The following is a 23,696-nucleotide window of genomic DNA, read 5'->3' as shown; positions in this document are numbered from 1 at the left end:
CCCGAGTTCCGAGGCAGAGGTTTCTATTCCCGGTACTTCCTCACCGAGAAGAAGTCTGGGGGATGGAGACCGATCCTAGATCTTCGCGGCCTCAACCGCCACCTGCAAAGACACAGATTCAAGAAGGTTACTCTGGGTTCCATCATCCCAGCACTACACATAGGGGATTGTTTCGCGTCCCTCGATTTACAGGACGCATACTTCCATATTGCCATCCACCCAGCTCACAGGAGATTTCTACGCTTTACCGTGGGAGACGATCATTACCAATACACGGTGCTCCCCTTTGACCTATCCGCAGCTTCAAGAGTGTTTTCAAAGACCATGGCAGTCGTAGCTGCGTACCTCCATCGAGCCGGCATCACCATCTTTCCCTATCTCGACGACTACCTCCTCACGGCCCCTTCGAGACAAGAGGCCGAGACCGCAGTTACCACTACAAAAGGTATCTTCGAGACTCTTGGACTAATTATCAATCTTCCGAAATCTACTCTGATCCCCGCCCAGTCCACCGTTTTCATTGGGGCCAAACTAGATTATACCACCGCTATAGCGTATCTACCTACAGACAGAGCCGACGCCATCCGAGACCTATCGAGCGTCCTGCTTATGGCCCCGACAGTCTCATACCTTACCTGCCTGAAGCTGTTAGGCCACATGGCCTCCACCACGTATGTCATAACCTACGCTCGCCTCCGCATGCGATGTCTGCAACATTGGCTTCTCGCAGCCTACAAACCGGGCATTACCAATATCAACAGTCTCACACCTGTCCCTGCCCGTGTCAAGGAATCGCTCGCATGGTGGCTCTAACCGGCCAATACTCTGGCGGGTGTTCCCTTCCGGATCCAATCCCCGTCAATTCAACTTACCACGGATGCGTCCCTTGTAGGCTGGGGGGCACATATGCTACACTATCGGGTCCAAGGATTATGGTCCCACCAAGAATCCCTACTTCACATAAACTTCCTGGAACTCAGGGCAGTTTTCAACGCTTGTCGCCACTTCGTCCACCAGATACAGGGAACCACTCTACAGGTCCTTATGGACAACATATGCACTGTATACTACATCAATCGACAGGGCGGAGCCAGGTCCAGGACCTTGTGTGCGGAATCAGTGCGCCTTTGGAACTGGGCGATTCGTCACAATGTCACACTCACAGCCTCCTATCTCCCCGGCAAAACCAATACAATTGCGGATGCACTCAGCAGGTCCTTCCAATCCCAACACGAATGGGAACTCCTTCACGCCGTAGCCCGCAATCTGTTCCAGCTACGGGGCTACCCAGAGATTGACCTCTTTGCTACTCGCGACAACAAGAAATGTCGCGCTTACTGCTCAAGAGCGGGCATAGGCACCCAATCGATGGGGGATGCCTTCCTGCTCAGGTGGGGAACATACCATCTCTTATACGCTTTTCCCCCAATTCCACTGATACCCCGAGTAATAGGGAAAATACTATCCGACTCAGCGACAGTAATCCTGGTGGCCCCCTTCTGGCCTCGCCAGACTTGGCTCACGCAACTCATGCAGATGTCGGTATCCAGACCTCGACGGCTTCCACGGCTCAGCAACTTGATCTCGCAGCAAAAAGGCAATCTTCTCCATCCGGACATCAACCGTTTGCACCTGACAGCTTGGCTCCTAACTGGCTCCAAGGCCTAGAGCTAACCTGCTCCCAAGCAGTCAGGGACGTACTAGTACAAAGCAGACGCCACAGCACTCAACGATCTTACCTCTACAAGTGGCGTCGCTTCTTTGCTTGGTGCCAATCACAAACCATCGATCCCCTCAAAGCACATATTCAGTGCATCCTAGACTATGTACTTCATTTACATTCGCAAGGCTTGGCAGTTGCTTCCCTAAGAATACACTTGGCAGCAATTTCGGCTTTTCACGCTCCAATAGAGGGTTTTTCCGTCTTCTCTCATCCATTTACGAAGAAGTTCCTCAAGGGTATTTTCAATCTCTACCCACCGCATAGACCTATCTCACAACCATGGGACCTTACCCTCGTGCTGGACACTCTTACCCGCCCACCATTTGAACCACTTGCAACTTGTGATTTACAGACTCTCACTATTAAAGTTGCCTTTCTCCTTGCGATCGCCTCAGCTTGACGAGTCTCCGAGCTCGCGGCACTCTCCGCCGATCCTCCCTACACAGTATTCACTCAGCAGGGAGTCTCACTGAGATGTCATCCAGCTTTCCTGCCAAAGGTTAATTCGTCATTCCACGTCAATGAGCCTATAGTCTTTCCTACCTTCTACCCCAAGCCACATGCTACACCTGAGGAAGCCCGCTGGCAAACATTAGGGGCTACGTCTACACTGGCATGAATTTCCGGAAATGCTTAAAACGGAATACATTCCGTTTTCAGCTTTTCCGGAAAAGGAGCGTCTACATTGGCCACGGAGTTTCCGCGATAACGATGCGCTTTTCCGGAAAAGTGCGTCTACATTGGCGGCGCGCTTTTCCGGAAAAGCAAAAAGCCCGGAACCATTTTGAAAAGGGCAAAGGCCACCAGACCTTTCCGGGGGCGGGGCCGGAGCTCCGTCCAGACGCGTGGTTAAAGGGGTCTCGCCGGGCAGCCGTTTGTCTCGTGCTCCCGTGCCTTGTGACCTCTGCCAGAGACTGGCACCCTTCACAGGGTCGGTGGTTGCCCTGTGAGTTTTGGGGACACCACCCTTTGGCCCCCCACCAGCTTTTCCTGGCATTTTATTTTTTCTGCTCTGCACTGTCTGCTATGGAGCCGTGGGTGGCCATGTACCTGCTCGGGCCCCTGTTAGACCTGTACAGGTGCCTGGAGCTCGTGCTGCAGGCTGGTGCCCTGCTGTACACATACCAGGAGGCAGAGATTGCCTTGGACTTCCTCACCAGGGAGGTCCTGGCAACCGCGTGGCATCAGCACCCAACGATAGACCGGCCCATTTGGACTTTGGAAACGAGCACCGACTGGTGGGACCGTGTGGTCCTCGGACGATGGGACGACTACCAGTGGGTCCGGAATTTCCGAATGAGAAAGCGGACCTTTTTGATGCTGTGCACCTGGCTGACCCCCGCGCTGCAGAGAACCGCCACCCGGCTGCGGGCACCCATCCCCGTCAACAAGAGGGTTGCCATCGCGCTGTGGAAGCTGGCCACACCGGACAGCTACCGCTCGGTGGCACACCAGTTCGGGGTGGGAAGATCCACCGTTGGTGTTATCGTCATCCAGGTAAGTCCCAGGGGGAGTGAGATTGGGGGAGGGTGCTCCACTCCAGGCCCAGGGACACCCAAGACTTCAGGCTGGGTCGCTCAGGGGTTTCGACCGTCCCTCCCTTGCACCGGCCCACTGGTGGGGGGGGGCGTGGGGCGAGGGGGGCCCTGTGTGTGTGTGTGTGTGTGTGTGTGTGTGTGTACAGAGGGAATCAAGGGGGGGACCCAAGGGAGCGCACACTCACCCCTGGCTGTATGTAATGTGTTCCCTTGTGTTTCTCTGCACCCTTCTGCAGGTCGTCCACGCCATCAACGACGTCCTGCTGCCAAGAATCATCCGCCTGCGCGACGTCGATGAGACCATGGCCGGCTTCGCTGCCCTCGGGTTCCCCAACTGCGGGGGAGCCCTGGACGCCACCCACATCGCCATCCGGGCCCCGGAGCATCGAGCGGGCCATTTCATGAACCGCAAGGGGTACTGCTCCATCGTCCTGCAAGCCCTCGTGGATCACCGGGGTCGCTTCCTGGACATCTATGGCGGCTGGTCCGGCCAGGCACACGACGCCCGCATCCTCCGGAACTCAGGACTGTTTCAGAGGTTGGAGGCGGGCACCTACTTCCCCCGGCGGGACTTGACTGTCGGGAATGTGCCGATGCCCATCTGCATCGTCGGGGATGCGGCCTACCCCCTGATGCCCTGGCTCATGCGGCCCTACACGGGGCAGCCGGACCAGAACCGGGCCCGGTTCAACGACCGCCTCAACCGGGCCCGAAACCCAGTGGAGCTGGCGTTTGGACGGTTAAAAGCCCGCTTCCGTTGTTTGCTCACCCGTCTCGACATGGGTGAGCAGAATGCAACGGAAGTGCTGGCCGCGTGCTCCACAATATTGTGGAGCGCAGTGGGGAGGCCTTCCTCCCTGCATGGGTGGCAGCTGAGGCACAGACCTTGGACCAGCCCGACACAGCTGCCATCCGCCAGGCGCGCCAGGAGGCGGTGCGCATTAGAGAGGCCCTGGTGGACATGTTTGCCCAAGCCCCGTAGCAGGGTCGCTTGGGTCACCCCAGAGTACTCCGTCCCAGCTCCTACCCTTCCCCACCTCCTCCCCTTACCTCCCCCCTCCCCATAGTATAGTAAAGCGTCGGGTCACAGCACATCGCGGCCGTCATCGAGTCTGTTCGTCGGGTGCGTCGGGTGTAGTTAGGGTTTTTCTTTTAAGTTAGGCTAGGGTTCAGGCCACCATCGCCGTCCTGAGGAACAGCCAACAGGATTTGGGACTTGTGTGGAAGGCTTACATCAGTGCCATCTTCAATGGATCTCCTGGCTGTTCCTCTCCTGAGGCCCGGAAGGCCCAAAGGACTGACATGGCCAGGAACACCACAGTCATCCGTCGAGGGATCTCCTGGCTGTTCCTCTCCTGAGGTCCGGAAGGACCAGAGGATCGAGGTGGCCAGCAACACCACAGTCATCCGTCGAGGGATCTCCTGGCTGCTCCTCTCCTGAGGCCCGGAAGGACCAAAGGATCGAGGTGGCCAGCAACACCACAATCGTCCTCCCTGAGCCTAACTTATGTTTTTGAATGTGTACTGTACTGCATATTGTAACCATTTTTTTCTGCTTGTTTGTTGCTATGTAAATATAGTTTCTGGTTAACATCTTTACTGAAAAGTCTCAGTATTTCTTTATGCGCCGCGAACCAATGACCACTGAAAAAGCACCCCCCCACCCCGGTGATAGAGTCATGAATTTGTTGTCCACAGTTGTAACCCTCCTTAAATTGAAGTGGCTAATTGGCATCTCACATAATTTCTGTACAGTTACTAGAGGAACACAATAACCACACAAGATTGAAATGAAAACAGAACTTTTTATTTACAAAGGAGGGGGGGGGGGGAGGGAGGGGGGGGACCTTTAACTGCGAGAAGGAGGGGGGGGACCTTTAACTGCGAGAAGGAGGGGGGGGCAGTTACTGGGACGGGTGGTCCCTGCGAGCGCCCCTCTGGGGGCGGACCTGCCCACGCTGGGCAGACCGCGTTGGGGCAGCCTGCACGCTGAGGTGCCCACGAGTAGGAGCACGAGTAGAAGCACGAGTAGGAGCACGAGTAGGAGCACGGTCTTCAGGGTCAGGAGCGGGAGCATGAGCAGGGTCAGGGTCAGGGTCAGGAGCATGAGCAGGGTCAGGGTCAGGAGCATGAGCATGAGCATGAGCATGAGCAGGGTCAGGGTCAGGAGCATGAGCATGAGCAGGGTCAGGGTCAGGAGCATGAGCAGGGTCAGGAGCATGAGCATGAGCATGAGCAGGGTCAGGGTCAGGGTCAGGGTCAGGAGCATGAGCACGGTCAGGGTCAGGGTCAGGGTCAGGAGCAGGAGCAGGAGCAGGAGCAGGGAGAGGAGCAGGAGCTGGGAGAGGAGCAGGGATAGGAGGGGGCATGGGCTGTGCTCCCGGAGGGATGGCGGGGGCATGCGGTCCGGCCATGCCATAGTGGATGGCATGTATTAAATGTGCCGTCAGGGTGCCCATTGTGGCACGCATCTCGCGGCATTCCTCCAGGAACGCAGCCCATCCCTCCTGCCGCCACTCCTGGTCCCCCTGCACACGCTCCGCAATGGAGGTCTGGATCCCCTCCACCGCGGTGACATGACGCCGAAGCAGCTGGTCCCGGTGTCGGAGCCTGGTCCTCCGGGCTTGGGCAGCTGGGGGTGCCGCTGCTGCTGGAGTCGCTGGTCTGGTGCTGGGTCCTGCTGCAGGGAAGAGAAGAAAGGACGGGTCAGTCAGGCAGGCCATCCACTGTCCCCACACTTCCATGCCCTCCACCCCAGAGCCCCAGGTGACCGCACAGTTGTGGCTTGGGCCCACTCAGTTCCCCTCCTGCTCCCGGGGGGTGTTGTATGTTGGCAAGAAGGACCACCCCTGGGAGTAGGGTCCTCCCTGCAGTATTGTAAGCACCGGTCTGTATCCTGGCTCCGTGCAGGGCAGGAGGGTGCTTGTGCTGCGTTCACCTGTGGAACTCCCTGCCGGTGGACACTGTGAAAAGCTTAGGGCTAATCACTGGTGTTTGACAGGGAGCGAGATGCATCCCCACGCAGTGCCTGGGAGCACACCTGTCAGTGGCGGTCTGGGCTCTCAGATCCCATTGCGTGCGATATCTCCTGGTCAGAACCAGAAAGGGTGACTGGGTGGGGGGATGTCCCATCCTTGCAGCAAAACTCAGGGGCCCATCTCCCTCCCACTATCCCTCCCGCAAGCCTGGTAGCCCAGGGACAGGTGTGGCCGCAGTGGGGACTTCCCTCGGGGAACCTGCCAAGGCACTGGGAGCAGGTGAGCGGCTCGGTGTCGGTCCACGGTCACAGGACTGTGACGCTGCACTTATCCCAGGAGCAGCTGGCTGTGCCTCACAGCCAGGCCTGGGACAGTGTGCCATTCCCTGTGCTGCACCCCTTGGTGGAGCAGCAGGCTCTGGGCTGAGTCCCTCGGGCCCTGGCCGGTTCCAGCCGGCATCCACCCTTCCCCCTGATCCCGCTGAAATGTGTTGTGAGAAGCACGGTCCCAGCCGTGCCCGCAGCTGCCTGCCCCGGCCACCTGCCGCTCAGTCACCAGGTTGCACGTGCTGCTAACTGCCGCATGCTATGCAGCGTGCAGCTCACGTGGCCTGAGTGACATGCTCTCCCCTTCCCCCCTCCGGACACTTGGGTCTCGCTCCCCCCCGCCCTCCGCCCCCCGCCCTTTGGGAGTGTAACCTTCAAAGACTCACCAGTGGGTTCCTCCCCGGCCACAGAGGAGCTGCTGGAGGGGGCCTGCTGGGTGGCAACGCTGGCCTCCTCTCCCGAAGCGCCGCCGCTCTCGTCTTCCTCCTCCGGTTCGGTGGGACGAATGATCGGGGGGTGCTGGCAGGTGTCAACGGGGACAGCTGGGCCTTGCGGGGCTGGCTCGCCCAAAAATGAGTTCAGCCGCTCAAAATAGGGGCAGGCATCAGGCCCTGCTCCCCTCCCCTCCGTGGCCCGCACGTACCCCAGCCGCAACTCCTTAACCTTCGAGCGGACCTGCTCGCAGTTGCGGCTGGGGTGCCCTTGCTGGGCGAGGTTCCTGGCCATCCGGGTGTACAGCTCAGCATTCCGGCGGCGGGACTGGAGGTCATGGAGACCCTCCTCCTCCTCCCACAGGTCCAGGAGGGCCTCCAGCTCCCTGGGGGTCCAGGATGGGGCCCTGCGCTTCCGGCCCCTGGGGGCTTCCTCCTCTGCCCCGGGTGACGGTGGCTGACCACCTCGAGCTGCCATGCCTCCGCTCAGGTGGCTGGGCAGCACACTTGCCACGTCGCAGAGCTGGGAAGGGAGGTCTCTGGGGGCCTCCTGCCACGTGCGGCCAGTAGTGTGCGTGCTCTTTAAGCCCTCGGGTAATGCGGAAGTCCGTGGCTTCTACGGGGTCTCCCGCCGTCCAAACCGCTTTTTTACGTTTCTTCTGCTTTTCCGGAAAAGCTGTCTACACTGGCCCTTTTCCGGAAAAGCTTTTCCGGAAAAAGGACTTATGCCCGAGCGGGAGCATCGTACGGTTTCCGGAATAGCGGCTGATTTTGTACAGTACAGCATCGTTGCTTTTCCGGAAATTCAAGGGCCAGTGTAGACAGCTCGCGGCTTATTCCGGAAAAGCGGCTGATTCTCCGGAATAAGTGGCCCAGTGTAGACACACCCTAGCTGTCAGAAGGGCGTTGGCATTCTATTTAGACAGAACCCTTCCGGAAGTCTCCACGATTACTATTGTCACTGGCGAATCGCTCTAAAGGTCATCAACTGTCGTCACAACGTATTTCGGCACATATCGTTAACTGCATCACTCGTTGCTACACCCTCAGGGGCAGGTCTCTATCCTGTCCACCAACCGCGCATTCAACCAGGAGTGGGCTGCCTCCACGGCATTCATGAAGAACGTCTCGCTACGGGACATATGCCGTGCAGCTACATGGTCGTCCTCATCCACGTTTGCTCGACATTATGCCCTTGACTGTCTCAAAGCGGCAGACATAGCAGTCGCTCAGGCAGTTCTTTCTTCTGTGCACAAGTAATTCCAAAGCACGACCAGTGGTTAGATGACTGCTTCATACTCACCTGTAGTGGAGCACCCACGGGGACATCACTCGAAGAAGAAATTGTTACTCACCTTGTGCAGTAACATCTGTTCTTCGAGATGTGTGTCCCTGCGGGTGCTCCACTACCCGCCCTCCTCCCGGCTTCGGAGCTCTGTCTTATCTCTTTCAGATGTTCTGGCTAGGAGGAACTGGCGAGTCGGCCCGCGCGACGCAGAAAAGCCGCGAACGCCGCGGGACGTTCTGCACATGCGCAGTCCTCCGGACGGGGCTACTGCTAGCAAGAACTTTCTGGTTTGCAGCGCCGGGACGAGCCTGACACCTGTAGTGGAGCACCCACGGGGACACACAACTGGAAGAACAGATGTTACTGCACAAGGTGAGTAACAATTTCTTCTTCACGTGACCCGAGAGCCCTGGGAAGCATCCGGAATGAGACAGGCTCTGTGCCCCGCCCCATCCTCTGCTGGGCCTTCGGAGCAGCTGACAACATGGCCGAATGGGGGGGGGGGGGGACACCCAGGAGGAGGTACCAGAGATCGCCCCCCCCCCCCCCCGCTGCATGGCCCCCCTCTCGCTCTTTCCAGCCTCCATGCCTGTCCTCAGCCCCGCTCCTGCCCCTTGTCAAACTCCCTCCCCCTTCTCACCCTGGCATCCCCGCCCTCTGCCCCTTTCTCCGCCTCGAAGCGGCTCCCCGCGAGCTCCAGCGGCAGCCTCCGTGCCAAGCCAACCGCTCCCTCCCGCGCGCAGAGCAGCCCCGCCCGTCCTGTCCCGCCCCGCCCCGCCCCGCTCTGGCACCAGCCCCGAGCTCCGCCTTCAGCCGAGCTGACTACGTGTCCCACGCGCCTTTGCGCGAGGCCGGGCTCGCGAGAACTGCCGCGTGTGGCCTAGATCCGGGAGCCGCTGGTTGGGCCGCGAGCTGAGTTCCCGCGGAAGTGCTTCGAAGCCGATTTCCCTTTCCCCCTCCAAGGGGCATCGTCACGGCAACGCATGGGGCGGAGCCCGATGGCCGGGCCAATCAGAGGAGAGCATTGTACGAAGCTGCCCAATGGGGGCAGAGGCGGGGCGCTATTTGAAGCGGAGGGCGGCGCGCTGGGGCCGTAGCTGTGTCAAACGCCGGCGGGTGTGGGAGTCGCTCTCGCAGCCAGCCCGTGTCCCGTGCAGAGCTGCCGCCCTCATGGCGCTGGTCCGGCGCGCTGCGGTGAGTGCGGGCCGGGCTGGGGCGACCGCGGGGTCCCCTGCAGGCGGGTACCGGGAAGGGAAAGCCCGGGCAGGGCTGGGTCTGCGACTCCGGGCCCAGCCTGCTCTGCCCCGGGCGGGTCGCAGCAACAGCCCCGGCAGCTGTGGCCAGGCCGGTGGGATCACGGTCACCTCTGCCCAGGGGTGGGTGTTGGGTGGGGGCGCTTGGCTCCCCTGCATCCCCTCACGTGGGGACTCGCCTCACGCTGCTGTAACTCACTTCCCGTGCAGGCAAGGCCGCGCGCCAAGGGCCTGAGCAGTCTCCTGGGGCAGTGCAACACCTGGGGCTCAGGTATTGATCTCAGCTGTGTCTGTCAGGCAGGACACTCAGCAGATGGCAAGAACAGCGCTTATCAGCTTGCCCTATGGCAGGGTTTCCCTATCTGTGGGTTGGGACCCAAATATGGGTTGCTGTTATATTTCAAAAGGGTCTCCAAGTATCTCCCCAGGTGGCTCTGCCTCCTCTCCGCTCCCCATTTTTGAATTGCCTTGGGTCACCAAGTCCTCCTGAATTGTCAAAATGGGTCCCCATCTGGAAAAGGTTGGGAACTGCTGCTCTATGGGAATGGGAGACAGAAGTGCTTGGGCAGGGAACTTGTTCTGGGAAAATCTTCCATGACTTTTCCAGAACAAGAAGAATGCCTACTGTTTCTCTTGAGCTCTGGGAGCTCTTCAAAAGTAAGGCTGCTATACAGCTGACTGTGGTGATCTCAAAAAAAAAAAATCGAATAGCACTTATAGACTAACAAAACACGTAGATGGTTTCATGAGCTTTCGTGGGCCCAAATAAATAGGGGGAAAAAATGGGAGTGCAACTGGGGAAAAACATGTAGGCAGAGCTGGTAGTTTAAGAGCATCTAAAGATTGGGTAGTTAAGATCCTAGGATAGCAATTACAGAGGAAGAGTACTAAGGCAAGAATCTACAGACAAAGAGCTGTTGGCACCTTCAATGGAGATAATGGATGGCTGGGACATTATCAACCTAACAGTCAATGAAGGTGCCAACAGCTCTTTGTGTAGAGAATTGAATTTTTGTTGTTTTACAGTGCTTTATTATCTTTGCACTTGTACCCTAAAATTTCATTGCCCAGCTACCAATAAGTTGTTTAAACAAATGTGTTGCAATGGTAGAAGAAAATTGTCTAAACTGTAGGTATTGGCCGGGGGGAGAGGTGTATTTTATTAAAAAAAGTTGAGTAACACTGTTCTTTTGGAAACTATGTTGCAAAGCCTGAAATATGAACTAATTGCTCAGACACAAGGGACAACAAATTTAATTTCTACGTTGTGACCACTAAAATATTCTTACAGCAGAGTAAGTCTTCTCAAAGGCTTGTTCTCATGTAGCTCTTCCCATTTCTTAGCTTTCAACAAAAGGAGACATTACTATCACCCTTAGAAATCTTTCCTAACTTCACAGTAACAGATAGGTTTCAGTAAGGCAGTTCAGGGCTCTGCTCTTCTATCTGAAACTGAGTAAAGTACTTTGATGCTCTGACATACAAAGCATGCAAAATAACTGGCAACAATGCCTTACCATGTAGTGTAAAATGCATAAGGCAATTTCCTCTTTGAGGTTCTTTTGTCCCCACCTAATCTGGTCACTAAGCTGCATTTCTGTGGAGGTGATCCAGTTACAATCGGGTGGGCACACTAAGTAGTTAAACCACAGGTGAGCATTCTAAAACTGAACCTTAAAGCATTTGTTTCCAGTGAGGAAGGACAAGATTTGGGTGACTTCATTTCTGATTTCTGTAAACAGTTTTAATAGCACTCTCCATCATGCATTTGACCAAATCCTTTTATTCGCCTCCCTGTCCTGCTATACACAGTTGTGTGCTGGGAAAACACAGTGCAGTAGCATACAAGACTAGTGAGTGTGCCCAGATACTGTGGTGGCTGATTTTAAGCTTGGTAATCTGAAAGTAATTCTACTTGGACTTGATTTAGCTTTTTAAACCTTGCTTACATTTTTTTTCCCTTGCAGATTACTAGAGGGGTGGAAAATGCTGGGACAGGACTTAACAACAAAGGCAAAAGTCAAGTAACTAACAAAAGGGCTGCTCTGGAAGAGATTGGAAATAAAGTTACAATCAGAGGAACATATATAGCCAAGGTAAAGGTTTTGTTCCACTTTAGTAGGCAGAAAAGCAATTTGCTAGCTCTTATTAAATGTTCTTCTTTCCTCTGGTAGAAAACAGATAGCTTCAAAGTACCTATAAAAACTACAAAAGGAGCTACTAAGCCGGTAAATATAACTGCACAACCTAAACCTCCAGTTGCAGTGAATTTAACACTCAAAGAAGATCCTGTTCCAAAGGTAGGAAATTAATTCCTATACTATAGTTTTTACCCTCTGGTCCTCCACTCTAGGCCTTTCTAAGGCAAGAGCTTTAACAGTTCAGAAAAAGATCAGATCAATATTATGGATATTATCCCTGGCTTCAAACTATTGGCTCAGAGTAGCAACTGTCTTGGGATGTGACAGTTAACACTACCCTGTTAAGACTTGGAAAAAACACTGGTCAGATCATGAAAGATATCCGTAACTATGAAAAGGCTTTATGGGCTCAAATATTGTAGGTGTCTTAAAGCTAAGATGCCATTTTGGTGGCTGGCTGCTTAGTTTACCTGCCATTCAAACAACTTGGGGGAAGGGCAAAATATTGTAAAATGAGATGGTAGACCTAATGTACAGGCATCAGGAACTCTAATCTTTCCACTAGATTCTGTCTCCAACCCCTATGGATGTGTCCATGAAAGAAGAGGACCTATGCCAAGCTTTCTCCGATGTTCTGCTTAACAACATAGAGGATATCGATGCTGATGATTGGGAAAACCCTCAACTATGCAGTGATTATGTAAAGGATATTTATCTGTATCTGAGGCAGCTTGAGGTATGAACGCTTAAGTACTACACATTCAAATGAAATTAAACTTTCAGTCTATTTCATATGGGTCTCTGTTTAACAGTTGCAGCAATCAGTACGTCCATACTATCTCAATGGGAAGGAGATTAATGGGCGTATGCGTGCAATTCTAGTTGACTGGCTGGTTCAGGTCCACTCAAGATTTCAGCTCTTGCAGGAAACACTGTACATGTGTGTTGCTGTTATGGATCGTTTCTTACAAGTAAGTATCTGAAATAAGCCTGCCCAACAGAGATGGGCTGGATCCAGTCTAAGCCTTTCACTTTAGACTGTGGCCATCCTGCCAACTCTCAGGCAGGGAGCAATCTCAAGGCTCAGCGTGGCTGTTGCATGTGCCTATCTGCGCAAGGGGGAGAGGGGAGCTTCGTGTGCTGCCCATACCTAGCATAATCACTCTGCTCCCATTGACTGCCCCTGCTCCCAGTACAATTGAACTCTCCCAGCCATTGGGAGCTGATTATGCTGGGTGAAGTGAAGGCAAACTGACCAATGGGAGCTCAGTATTCTGGGGTGGTGCATGAATCCTCCCTCCATGGCACACAGAGCAGCCAACTGGAGGGTCCTGCTGTCTAGGAGCTACCTAAGCAAGTGCCTCCCAATCAGCCTGCCCTCTGGCACCAAAATCCCTTCCACACTCCCAACTCTTGCCCCAGGTCACCACCCTTTCCTGCCTTAGATCACAACTCTCATCTCCTGCACAGACACAGATCACAGCTTTCACAGACCTTGCACCCCTCAACTCTCCTGCATCCATATCTCCTCCTGGACCCTGAACCCCATCCCTTGCCCCTGGTCACTGCACCCACCTTCATCCTAGTCCCCTACCTTGAGCTTTCTACACCCAACCTCCATCCTAGACCCCAAACCTACTCCATAGATGAGTGCAGCCCTTGACACTTTACAAAATCTTGGCAGGCCCCCATCGAGTTATTGCTCACCCTTGCTGTACAACATGATCTTGCATTAGGAGACTCATTAAATACACTCTAAAGTAACTCTTGTCTGATGCTTCTGGATTTTGGATGATAGATATTCCATGCAAACTTAATGTTAACTTTCTACCTCCCAGTTTAGCTCTGGGAGGGGTGTTCTGGCTACCCCAACTCAACTTGGGGACAGATGGATCCCAAGGTTAAATAGATGTATTGCATGCTGAAATTAAATTAAACTGACTCGCTAAGCAGATTCACAGGCCTTTTTAATAGTTCTCTAAACCTGTTAATACAGATTCATCCTGTATCGCGTAAGAAGCTTCAGCTGGCAGGTGTTACAGCATTGCTTCTTGCCTCAAAGTATGAGGAGATATTCTCCCCTAATATTGCGGATTTTGTCTACGTCACTGACAATGCGTACTCTAGTGCTCAGATCAGAGAGATGGAAATGATGATTCTTAAGGAACTGAACTTTGATTTGGGACGCCCTCTGCCACTTCACTTCTTAAGAAGAGCATCAAAAGCTGGAGAAGTATGTACTTTTGTCTCAATTCTCCTGCTAATGAGATACAATTATTGGTGGTAAGGGAAGTTGGGGATGCCCATTTAGGCAGTGTGATCTGGCCTTCTGGTTTTAAAGCAGGATATGCTAAGACAGGGTTTCCCAACCTATGCATTGCCAAGTGGCTCTGCCTCCCTCTCCTCCCCCCCCCCATTTTTGAATTGCTTTGGGTCACCAAGTCTTCCTGAATTGTCAAAATGGGTCCGCATCTGGAAAGGGCTGGGAACTGCTGTGCTAAGGGATGCTCACTTAAACAGAACAAACTGGTGTGTAGGATAGGTATGTCAGAGGCAGGAGCCAGTGCTGGGAGAAATGGCTTTAAAGCTGGTATCCCCCCAGCACTGTCTCTCTGGTGCTGCCAGTTCTCTCCTCCCCTGCCTGGGGCTACTGCTTAAAAAGAGGCTTCCCCTGAGCATGATCTCTCTAGTGCTGGGGGAAAGGGAAGGAGGGGGGGCAGAGAGGGCAAGGGAGACAGGGGTGCTGCAGCTCTGCCTTTTAATGTAGTAAAAGCTGCCTGGCTCTTACTACTTCATTAAAAAGGCAGAGCCACAGTGGGGTTAGCAAGCTGGGACCAGTGTGAGCCAGGAGTGCTTAGCCCCAGCTCGTGCTGCCTCTGGGGGCTAACCCTGCAGCAGCTCTGCAGTTTAAATGTAATAGGAGCTGGGCTTCTGCATGCCTGGCCCCTATTACATTTAAACTGCAGAGCTGCAGCAGGCTGATCAGCTAAATTACAATCTAACATCCCTATTTATATGGCCCACCCAACAAACAGTCCTTCCTTACAGAAAGGACTAGGCAGTAGTGAGTCATTTTACTCTGACTACAAAGTAATTTATGAATTGCCACAAAGACTGACAACTTGACAGTGTTACAACAGTTACAATTCTCCTCTTGAATCTTTTGTTCTCATAAGGATGTAACAACTACAGATGTGTAGCTGTCTGATACAGATGACTAGTTGGTTAAACAACATGGCTACATCTACACTGGCATGATCTTGCGCAAAAACGCTTGCGGAAGAGTTCTTGTGTTAAAGTAGTTGTGGGAGAGCGTGTCTACACTGGCATGTGCTATTGTGCAAGAGCATCCATGCCACTGTAGACGCTTTCTTGTGCAAGAAATTCATGTTGCCTGTCTACACTGGCCAGTTGTGCAAGAGAGCTTATTCCTGAGCGGGAGCATCATCGTTCTTGTGCAAGAAGCCCCGATTTTATACAATAGAATGTCAGTTTACTTGTGCAAGAACTCGTGGCCAGGGTAAAGAGGCAGCAAGTTTTTGCACAAGAGCAGCTGCTTTAGCGCAAGATCGTGCCGGTGTAGACACAGCCCATGAGGCAAGTAACCAGGAGCAGGGTGGCAGGTGGGAGCTGCCTCTTGTGTAATCCCTGAGATTTTCAGCAATTGTTTAATTACATGCATTAATATCCCTAGTTGTGCAATAGATTGAAGGAGACAAAGATTAAAATCGAAGAGCAAAAGCTTTGCTCACCCTGTCACAGAATGGAAGCCTTATTAGGTGAAACCATTGGCTGTAATACCTTAATCAAAATTAAGTTATCCATTGTCTCACCCCAGAGAGGCAAGAGTAGGACTCCTCATTCTCTAGGTATGCTGTAGTACTTGCAAAAAGCACTGCAGGGAGTCTAGCTTTTCATGGTGAGGCAAATAGTGACCCATACCCATTAGGCTTCTGGTTAGACCAAACAAGTCTTGCTACCTGCTCTGAGGCAAAGGTTCTATTGCATCTTCAAGAGAAAAAGACCAAACTCCCACTTAACCAAGTTGCAAAGACTTGTATAACAGAGGGCAACAGGGTTAGCAACAACTCTATTCCAAGCAGAAGGAAGAACATGAAGTAGCTGTAAATCTGGACCACCTTAATGGTGCTACCATGAAATGGAGTGGCAAATATTATGACTTAACAAGCTATTGATCTTGGCAGGCTGATGCTGAGCAGCATACGTTAGCTAAATACCTGATGGAGCTGACACTCATAGACTATGATATGGCACACCATCCTCCTTCAGAGATAGCAGCTGCTGCCTTATGCTTGTCTCAAAAGGTTCTGGGGCAAGGCAAATGGGTGAGTTGCTTTTTTTATTTGACCAGACACAGACGTCAGCTAAACTTGTGGGCTGTGCAAGTTATCTATGCAAAACATAGCTGGTATGATTACTACTAAGTTTCTGGTACTAATGAAACATTTGTATTTTGTTGCCCTTAGGCCTGACCAGTTCAGTGTGTGTTAGCTGGAGGGTTGGAACACTATCACAGTGCACTTGGCATGAAGGCCTATACTAAGCTACTAAATTTATCCTCAGAAATAATGGTGGGGGGAAAAGCCAGTTTAGCCACTAGGTCCCATGCCTTGAGTATTTTTCTTGAGTATTCTTTCTTTATCTGCTTAATAAGACTATAGTGAGGGCATTCTGAAATAGTTAGACCCAATAACTTTCAGTCAGTAAAGGCTTTTTGGTCAGTATCAGAATTCCACTTCAGGAAGCAATGTGGTCTGGTACCACAAAGAATAGTGACTGCATGAGAGCAAATTCCAATGACGGTTACTGAACTATCTACACTAACATCTTAGCCTGGCTTAGATTTTTGCCTACAATCACATCTTCCCCTTGGTGAGGAAGGACCATGTCAAGGCAATAGTGTAAAGCAGTGTTTCCCAATTTTATTTGGCCACAGAACCCCTAGTTGCCTTTTTTAAAAGGCCCCTGCCGCATTTTGTTGAGCCAGAAAAAAAAGCCCTTGGCCATGGCTCTTTCACAGGAGGCGGGGGAGTGCCGGCTCTTTGCAGAACCCTTGCTTTCGCTTTGCGGATTCCCGGGTTCCCCAGAGCACCAATTGGAAACACTGGTGTAAAGATACCACGGTAGGCAATGTAGTGAACATTTTACTGGGATGAACAGTCAAAAGTAGGCATCAGCCTGTGGCTCTCGGGAACTTGAAGTAAACTTCACCTGGATTATGATAAACATGTTTGAGTTGGGTCCTGCACTCCTTAAACTCAGACACTTTTGAATCGGTCCTGCTGTTGCAGGTCACTCCTTCCTTACCACTGTCAGCACAGAGGCTGGAAATGCCCTGAGCACCTGCTGCCTTTCCTGCCAGCTGAACCTGTTCAGCACACACAGTTCAAGTTTTACTGTGGCCTTTTAATGTTTCTGACTTGCATTAAATCCTTAGGACTGCAACTTGGGTGCCATTACCTAAGCCTCATAACCAAAGATGATTCCGATCTAAGCTACACACAGATTGAGTTGAACGTGTTACCTTTTAATGTTTGGTTTAGACTGGATGTTAGTTTGGGTGATACTGTAGTGTCTCAGGCATTTTAGGCAACTATGGTAGGGGGTTCTGACTAGTCTTGTATTGCAGGGTGTAAAGCAGCAGTTCTACACTGGATATGCAGAAGACAGTCTTACACTAATAATGCAACATATGGCCAAGAATGTAGTAAAAGTAAACAAGAATTTAACAAAATACACTGTAAGTATATGGTAAGGCTAAATATCTATACTTGAAATTAAGTAATATACTAGAGATGTATATTGCCTAAGTTTCTTTTCAATATTAAACTTTCTGGACTCTTTGAAAGTGCTTCAGTGGAAATAGGTAGTAAGTAGTCTGATTTCTCTAATGTAGCACAAACTGTAAACTTGTGTACTTGGTATTAATAGTCTCTCTAATTCCTACAGGCTGTAAGGAACAAGTATGCAAGCAGCAAGCTCATGAGAATCAGCACAATTCCTCAGCTGAACTCCAAAACAGTCAGAGACCTAGCTTCATCACTCATGGGATAATCCTAGGTAGACAATTTCTGCTCCATGCACTTTGTCAACATATGCCTATTGAGGCAGAACTGCTGCTTTTTGTACATAGCCTTCCAATCTTAGCACAGACACCTCAGACTGTGAAAGCAAACTTTTAAGACTTGACCTCTACTCTTCTATACCTAGAAATAAAGCTCCTTTTCTAAAAAACCTTTCATTGGGCATTACTTGTGTAGATAGTGCATGTGACAACTTTTTGCACTTAGTGTTGACTTGAGATGACCTTTGTCATAGGCCAGCAATCAGATAATCTACATTTGTCATAGTTAACCAGGCCTGGTCTAACCTGATTAGGGTATAAGCCGTAACTTATGCCACAGCAGTGATTCATGTCAACAAGGTTTCATATTCAAATTTCTACTTGTGCTCCTACCAATCCTAAGTAGATTTGCTACAAATCTCCTGCAGTAGCCATATATGGCTGTGGCATAGTATTACAACATCATCTGCCCTCCGTGGCTTGCTAGGGGTAGAGGTACATTTAAATCTGGTCCAAGGCAGGAGCTTATGTTGTCTGAACAGGGTTTTAGTCATGAATAGCAATTAGACATTTAATCGATTCCCTACCTTAATCAGAACCACCTTTCCATATAAGCAAGTCCTAGGCTAGCACTGTATGCAAATTGCTGTCTAGCAAAGTACATTAGCAAAACAAATCTTTATACCAATAATTGGATCTTCCTTCCCCTATAGTAGGGGCACTTCTTGGTCTCATAGGCTATAGCATGTTGTCATGGATTCTAGTGGGACTAAATCTGTATTGTATACTCACATGTGAGTGCACAAATAAACAATGAAAATGGCAAATGATGATGATCTGACCAGGCACTTAAGCACCCCGCAGGCTTAAACTATCAAGTACAGCTGAGTGAACTGCCTTGGCTGGTCTCCAAGATGGTGATGAAAAAGGGTTTGTGTTGTATTTAAAAAAAAAAAAAAAACATGTCTTAACTAACATAGTAATGCTGTTGCTAAAGCAAAATGTTTTGGTGACAACCATTTTTACTTCATGCTGCAGTTTTATTGTGGTTGTCTAAACTCACCTCCCTGTTCTAACACCCTCAGGACCTGAATGGTCCCAACAAAAGTTTGCTGGACCAGAGGAGGTTAGGCCTCTGGGGATTTCCTTGCTGAGCCCTGGCCAGACTGGCAAGCTGGCAGCAGCAGGATGTGGAAGGCTCAGGTGCTGGACCACTGGCCCTGTAGGTTGCTTGCTACCAGACTGGCTTGGCTTCCAATGTGGTCCAGCAACATCCAGAGGGAGTGGGTGGGGGTGTGTGCGTACATACACTAATTAGCCTGTATTACACCTTAACACCCAGTAAAGGGGGTCTGGCTAGAGCTAAGTGTGAAAGAGCCATAGGCAAATTCCCCCATTACATGTTCTCTTAATTCTGAACTTTTAATCCCTCTTACATTTCACCTGCTGCTTATTGACAGATGCTTTTCCCTAATGTTGCTGTTTCTCTGGTTGTGTAGCCTCACCCTGTCCCCTTGTACCCAACTCAGCACAGACAGCTGAGTAGAAGGAATGCACTCCTAAAACTTGTTCACCAAAACACTATCCTGTCCCCCAAATTCCTCTTAAAACGAATGTTACCTATGACTGGTAAGTGATATGTAATCAAAGCACAGGCTATACCACCTCCTTTCACAAAACTCTAAAAATTCTATCTTCAACTGCTTTTATAATAAACACGGCAATTCTCCACCTTGCCTCTGTTATGGTGTTCAGTTGGTGCATCATATTTGACTTTGGATTTAAACTGATAGCGTTCTCTGTCTCCTTCCACTGGGTTCTTTCTGTACGGTACTCTGCCTTCCCTTTTGGGCTCTTAATCTACAATCCAGGTCTGTCTACAGTGGCCCCTTCTTTGGAGGAGGCATGCTAATTTAGAACTTTAGAATAGGGAAATCCATGGGGGATTTAAATATCCCCCACGGGATTTAAATAAAACATGGCCACTGCTTTTTTTCCGGCTTGGGGAAAAGCCAGAAAAGAGCGTCCACACTGGTGTGATCCTCTGGAATAAAGCCCTATTCTGGAGGATCTTATTCCTACTCGAAAGTAGGAATAAGAGATCCTCCGGAATAGGGCTTTATTCCGGAGGATCGCGCCAGTCTGGACGCTCTTTTCCAGCTTTTCCTCAAGCTGGGGAAAAAAAGCAGCAGTCATGTTTATTTAAATCCTCCACGGATTTCCCTATTCCCAAGTTCTAAATTTGCATGCCTCTTCCAAAGAAGGGGCCAGTGTAGATGTAGCCCAGGAGTCTTTGGAGGAATTGTGGTGTAAGGGCAGTTTAGGTTCATCGTAGGCTCCAAACCAAATTTAAACTTCAGAAGATTGCATTTTAAACTGCACTTAATGCTAGATTTTGTAGTACTTCCCTCAAACCACTCTGTGGAGATTACAAATATGCAGTACATCCCTCTTGAAATGAAAGAGCCTCTTTACCTACTTGCAGACCCTACTATGGCTGTGCGCTGGAAGTTTGGTTATCCATTCTGGAATGAGTTGCTTCATGAATGACTGGAAAACAAATACTACACATTCAGCTCTTTGGTGCCTGTGGTTTATTGAGAGACGGTTAGGGGAAAAAATGGATACTGATAGCAGCAGCCATTTTACATTGGGGGGGGGGAGAGAGGAGGCAACTGGGTTTAAAAAGCATTAACACTGATTTGATCAGGAATAGTGCATATTTGTATGTACCTGGCATGACACAGCTAATAAAACTACCTTATGGATAAGTACAGTGAATACTACATTATACATTCATACATGTTTCTACCATATTAGATTTTTTTATATACAGTGTAATTTTCTGTAAATGTACAGCTCAGGGGAAAGAGTTGCTTCCTGTAAAAGGTACAGCATTAACCATAAATCCAACATGGGCCAGCCATATTCTAATAAAAATCATGGAGAAGGCATCATTGCATAGTATACAGTACTTTTTTTTTTTGCGGTGCCTTTTGGAATCCCTAAATTTTACTAGCAAATAATAAACCAGCTCCATTACACATCTGTACAGAACTATTTAAATATACCATCACCAATCCTAAATCTTTGTGACATGTAGCAGCATTCTTAACATATTCCCCGGAGTGATCTGTATCAGAGGAAATGTGCATTCAATGCCATCTTCATTATATATATATATATATATATAAAAACTAAAGGCACTTATTAAATACAACCTTTCCAAAGTCCTTGGTCCCAGATTGCAAAGCACTGTGCAGTTTCAGGAAAACTATAAGAACTAAACACCCCTTCATTCACTCTGCCCTAGAAACAGGTTTAAATATAATAAATAAATCCTTTTCAGTACTTCCCTATGTGTATCTGAGGCACAGATCTGCACATTTGCTTTATGGGCAGTAAACTGAGTGACACTTTCTTGCTTGTATACAACTTCACCGGTGAAGATGCTGCTAAGAATTGCAGGCCTCTGAGAAGAATTGCCGTTTAACCTCATAGAAAAGAGAGGGAAGGGAAAGCATCATATTCTTCATTTAACAAAACCTTCTTAGTATTTTGTTACATCTTGGTCACATAGTTGTTGGGGAACAGTCCTTGCTTCCCTCGTAATCGGCCTGTCCACCAACCTGAGGGATCTGTGATAGACAAAGAGCAGAGTGAGCAATGAGGTTTTATGAATCCTTACTTCATTTTTAGTTCCCCTGCATTTTAGCTGTCTTTGCTTTACATGCATTTTGTGCAGACTGGCAAATCCTTCCACACACAAATCAGCAGCCTACTCTGTGGAGACCATGTACAAAAGGCTATGAGAGCCAGATTTTCTAGCCTTCTGGACACACTGCAAAGCTTTTCCACTTGGGAAGTATTGGAGTTGGAACTGCATTATTAACTGCTTTTCAGCTGCTGTGCTTTAGCTTTTGTTATGGTCTTATACGTGCAACTGGAGGCTGTGGTGGGGCACAAGATATGGAACTCTACAGTTGGGAATTCATTATGTTCAACTGAGCAGCCTAGGGCAGACACAGCCCTGCTTATAAATGAACAAGCCTAATAGATGTAAGTGTGAAGATTCCTCTTTATCCTGCCTATGCCAGAAGCAGGCCTTCTATTGTGTCAAGAAATGCAGGAGTGTCTCTTCAGGAAAATGTTCATAGAGTTGGTTAGCTGCAAGATCGTATAGTAACAATGAGCGTGTACTCAAGACTATGGAGGAATTTGTGAACAAAGGACATTTAAAACAGAAACAAATCTATGCCACCCACTTCTTTACTTACCTTCTTTGATTATATCAATTATGTCATTGGCATTAAAGCTAAGTTCATCTGTGTCCTGAGCATCATATGCATACAGTGCCCGGCACTGTGGTACCTGAGGCTTGGGTTTTGGCTGTGGTTTAGGTCTCCCTCCAGCTGGTGGGGGCCGATTTGTTGTCTGCCTGCGAACACTACAAGGGGGGAAAATCAAGTAATTAACAGGGAAAATGCTCCAAGACTATAAACTCAACCAATCTTACTGCTTTTTGCTCCATTACATCACCAGCTCAGCCAATGGAAGCACTCCGTGGATTGGGAGGCTGAGCCCACTCATGAAGATTCCCTGTAAATATAACAGGCCTTACAGAAAAAAGACTTGTTAGATTGCACATGGAGCTTTCATAATTCTTTTCTCCCCACTAGTTCTCCTGGAGGGGCTGTAATGGACATTACATTCTTATGTTCTATGACAAACTGTAGACAAAGAAGTAGGAGATTTCAGTTGCCCAAATACCTATTTATAGGAGTAACCATGTCATGTCATTCAGTGCAGCTTTATCTACATTCGTATCCCTTGCCTTGAGATAGAACTTGCCCATTTCTGCTCTTTTAGAGCTTCTTATATAGCATGGGTGATGAAAAAGCACAGAGTGTTTGTGGTTTGCCTTTCCCTGCCCCCAAATAAAATACTTTTGAAGCTTACGTGTCAGGGTACCTGTCATGATAAGAAGTGCTAACCAGCACCTGGTGACTAAGGGGTTAACTCAGATACCTAGTAAAGGTGTTGGCTGGGATTGGGGGGTTCGGGCAATCAGCCAATAACAATGCAAGTAGGAATTTCAAACTGAGGGTTTTTTTTCTCTTCTTTGAGAGCAGAGCAGTTGCGCCCAGGTATTGAGGAAGATGCTTTCTCTCTCCAAGAATGGACTTCTTGAAATGTGTAAGTAGGGAAAAGTTTAGATAATCTGTCAGGATTCAGTTCCTTGTTTGGGGGTTTGGAAATCATGTTTGAGCTGGCTAATTGTTTTTCTCTTTTGTAACTAAGGATTACAGCCCCGGGACTTTACCTGAGTATATATATATCAAATTGAGGCTATTTACCAACTCGCTAATTTACTATTCTTGCAAAGAGAAGTTACTCACTTTGTGCAGTAACGTTTGTTCTTTGAGATGTGTGTCCCTGTGGGTGCTCTAGTGTTGGTGTCGAGCTCGTCCCAGCATCACAGATCGGAGACTTGTGAAACAGTGATCGTCCAGGCAGTTCGGAAGCGGGCAGGGAGATCATAGAGACATGGGATAAAGACATGGGAACCATGTCTGTCGAGGCCATGCTGGGGCTATTAGAATTACTTGGACCCCCGTTTTCCTAGTTCTTTTGGAGGACTCTGGGAATGAGGGGGATAGAAGGCAAGGCATATAGTAAATGGGTCCCCCAAGGAAGGAGCATTGCATCTCCCAGGCTATGTCTACACTGGCCCCTATTCCGTAATAGGGATGCTAATGTAGCACTTGGGAATAGGCAAATCTGCGGGGGATTTAAATATCCCCCGTGGGATTTCAACTGGGAATAAGAGATCCTCTGGAAAAGAGCTTATTTTCCGGAAGATTGCGTCCAGACTGGCGCTTTTCTCCGGCTTATCTACAAGCTGGAAAAAAGCGGCAGCCATGAAAATGCAA

General features: G+C 49.9%; 4 protein-coding genes across 6 annotated transcripts in view; 2 read left to right on the top strand and 2 right to left on the bottom strand.

Moving 5' to 3' along the window:
• LOC149523591 (uncharacterized) lies at positions 1 to 5,041 on the top strand. Its single transcript, XM_089781995.1, has 2 exons — positions 1 to 3,220; positions 3,498 to 5,041. The coding sequence occupies exons 1-2, from the start codon at positions 2,339 to 2,341 to the stop codon at positions 4,326 to 4,328; spliced, it is 1,713 nt and encodes a 570-aa protein (XP_089638121.1). The 5' UTR covers positions 1 to 2,338; the 3' UTR covers positions 4,329 to 5,041.
• Positions 5,042 to 5,103: 62 nt separating this feature from the next.
• LOC142818327 (uncharacterized) lies at positions 5,104 to 8,895 on the bottom strand. Of its 2 annotated transcripts, none has more exons than XM_075897338.2 (2): positions 6,952 to 8,895; positions 5,104 to 5,938 (listed from the first exon to the last, which is right to left on the bottom strand). In XM_075897338.2, exons 1-2 carry the CDS (start codon positions 7,472 to 7,474, stop codon positions 5,166 to 5,168), a joined length of 1,296 nt encoding a protein of 431 aa, XP_075753453.2. In that variant the 5' UTR covers positions 7,475 to 8,895; the 3' UTR covers positions 5,104 to 5,165. The 2 variants fall into 2 exon arrangements, with proteins under 2 accessions (XP_075753453.2, XP_075753451.2); XM_075897336.2 differs by having other exon boundaries at positions 5,104 to 5,941; positions 6,952 to 8,893.
• A 417-nt stretch (positions 8,896 to 9,312) lies between these two features.
• On the top strand, positions 9,313 to 18,249 carry CCNB2 (cyclin B2). Its single transcript, XM_006118903.5, has 9 exons — positions 9,313 to 9,478; positions 11,505 to 11,633; positions 11,712 to 11,837; positions 12,244 to 12,414; positions 12,491 to 12,649; positions 13,675 to 13,911; positions 15,884 to 16,024; positions 17,329 to 17,439; positions 17,649 to 18,249. The coding sequence occupies exons 1-9, from the start codon at positions 9,326 to 9,328 to the stop codon at positions 17,751 to 17,753; spliced, it is 1,332 nt and encodes a 443-aa protein (XP_006118965.3). The 5' UTR covers positions 9,313 to 9,325; the 3' UTR covers positions 17,754 to 18,249.
• Positions 18,250 to 20,340: 2,091 nt separating this feature from the next.
• MYO1E (myosin IE) overlaps positions 20,341 to 23,696 on the bottom strand; it is a 181,331-nt gene continuing 177,975 nt past the window's right edge. For both annotated transcript variants that reach the window (XM_075897339.2, XM_075897340.2), the window contains 2 exons: positions 22,041 to 22,210; positions 20,341 to 21,401 (listed from right to left, as the gene is read on the bottom strand). In XM_075897339.2, the coding sequence (XP_075753454.1) occupies positions 21,325 to 21,401; positions 22,041 to 22,210 (247 nt within the window). In that variant the 3' untranslated portion in view covers positions 20,341 to 21,324. The remainder of the gene's footprint in view (positions 21,402 to 22,040; positions 22,211 to 23,696) is intronic.

Source organism: Pelodiscus sinensis, chromosome 14, assembly GCF_052426305.1.
Source record: "Pelodiscus sinensis isolate ZL-2025 chromosome 14, ASM5242630v1, whole genome shotgun sequence".
NCBI classification, from domain to species: domain Eukaryota; kingdom Metazoa; phylum Chordata; order Testudines; family Trionychidae; genus Pelodiscus; species Pelodiscus sinensis.
Note: the sequence above shows the minus strand (reverse complement) of the source record. Positions and strands in the feature narration are given on the sequence as shown.

What these genes read in the sequence shown, in the direction of transcription:
- LOC142818327 (XM_075897336.2), bottom strand. Translation starts at nt 7,474, where the DNA reads ATGGCAGCTCGAGGTGGTCAGCCACCGTCACCCGGGGCAGAGGAGGAA. An exon ending in GGCCGGGGAGGAACCCACTG is followed by an intron (nt 5,942 to 6,951) that starts GTGAGTCTTTGA and finishes TCTTCCCTGCAG; the next exon opens with CAGGACCCAGCACCAGACCA.
- LOC149523591 (XM_089781995.1), top strand. Translation starts at nt 2,339, where the DNA reads ATGAATTTCCGGAAATGCTTAAAACGGAATACATTCCGTTTTCAGCTT. An exon ending in TTGGTGTTATCGTCATCCAG is followed by an intron (nt 3,221 to 3,497) that starts GTAAGTCCCAGG and finishes ACCCTTCTGCAG; the next exon opens with GTCGTCCACGCCATCAACGA.
- CCNB2 (XM_006118903.5), top strand. Translation starts at nt 9,326, where the DNA reads ATGGGGGCAGAGGCGGGGCGCTATTTGAAGCGGAGGGCGGCGCGCTGG. An exon ending in TGTATCTGAGGCAGCTTGAG is followed by an intron (nt 12,415 to 12,490) that starts GTATGAACGCTT and finishes TCTGTTTAACAG; the next exon opens with TTGCAGCAATCAGTACGTCC. An exon ending in GAGCATCAAAAGCTGGAGAA is followed by an intron (nt 13,912 to 15,883) that starts GTATGTACTTTT and finishes TGATCTTGGCAG; the next exon opens with GCTGATGCTGAGCAGCATAC.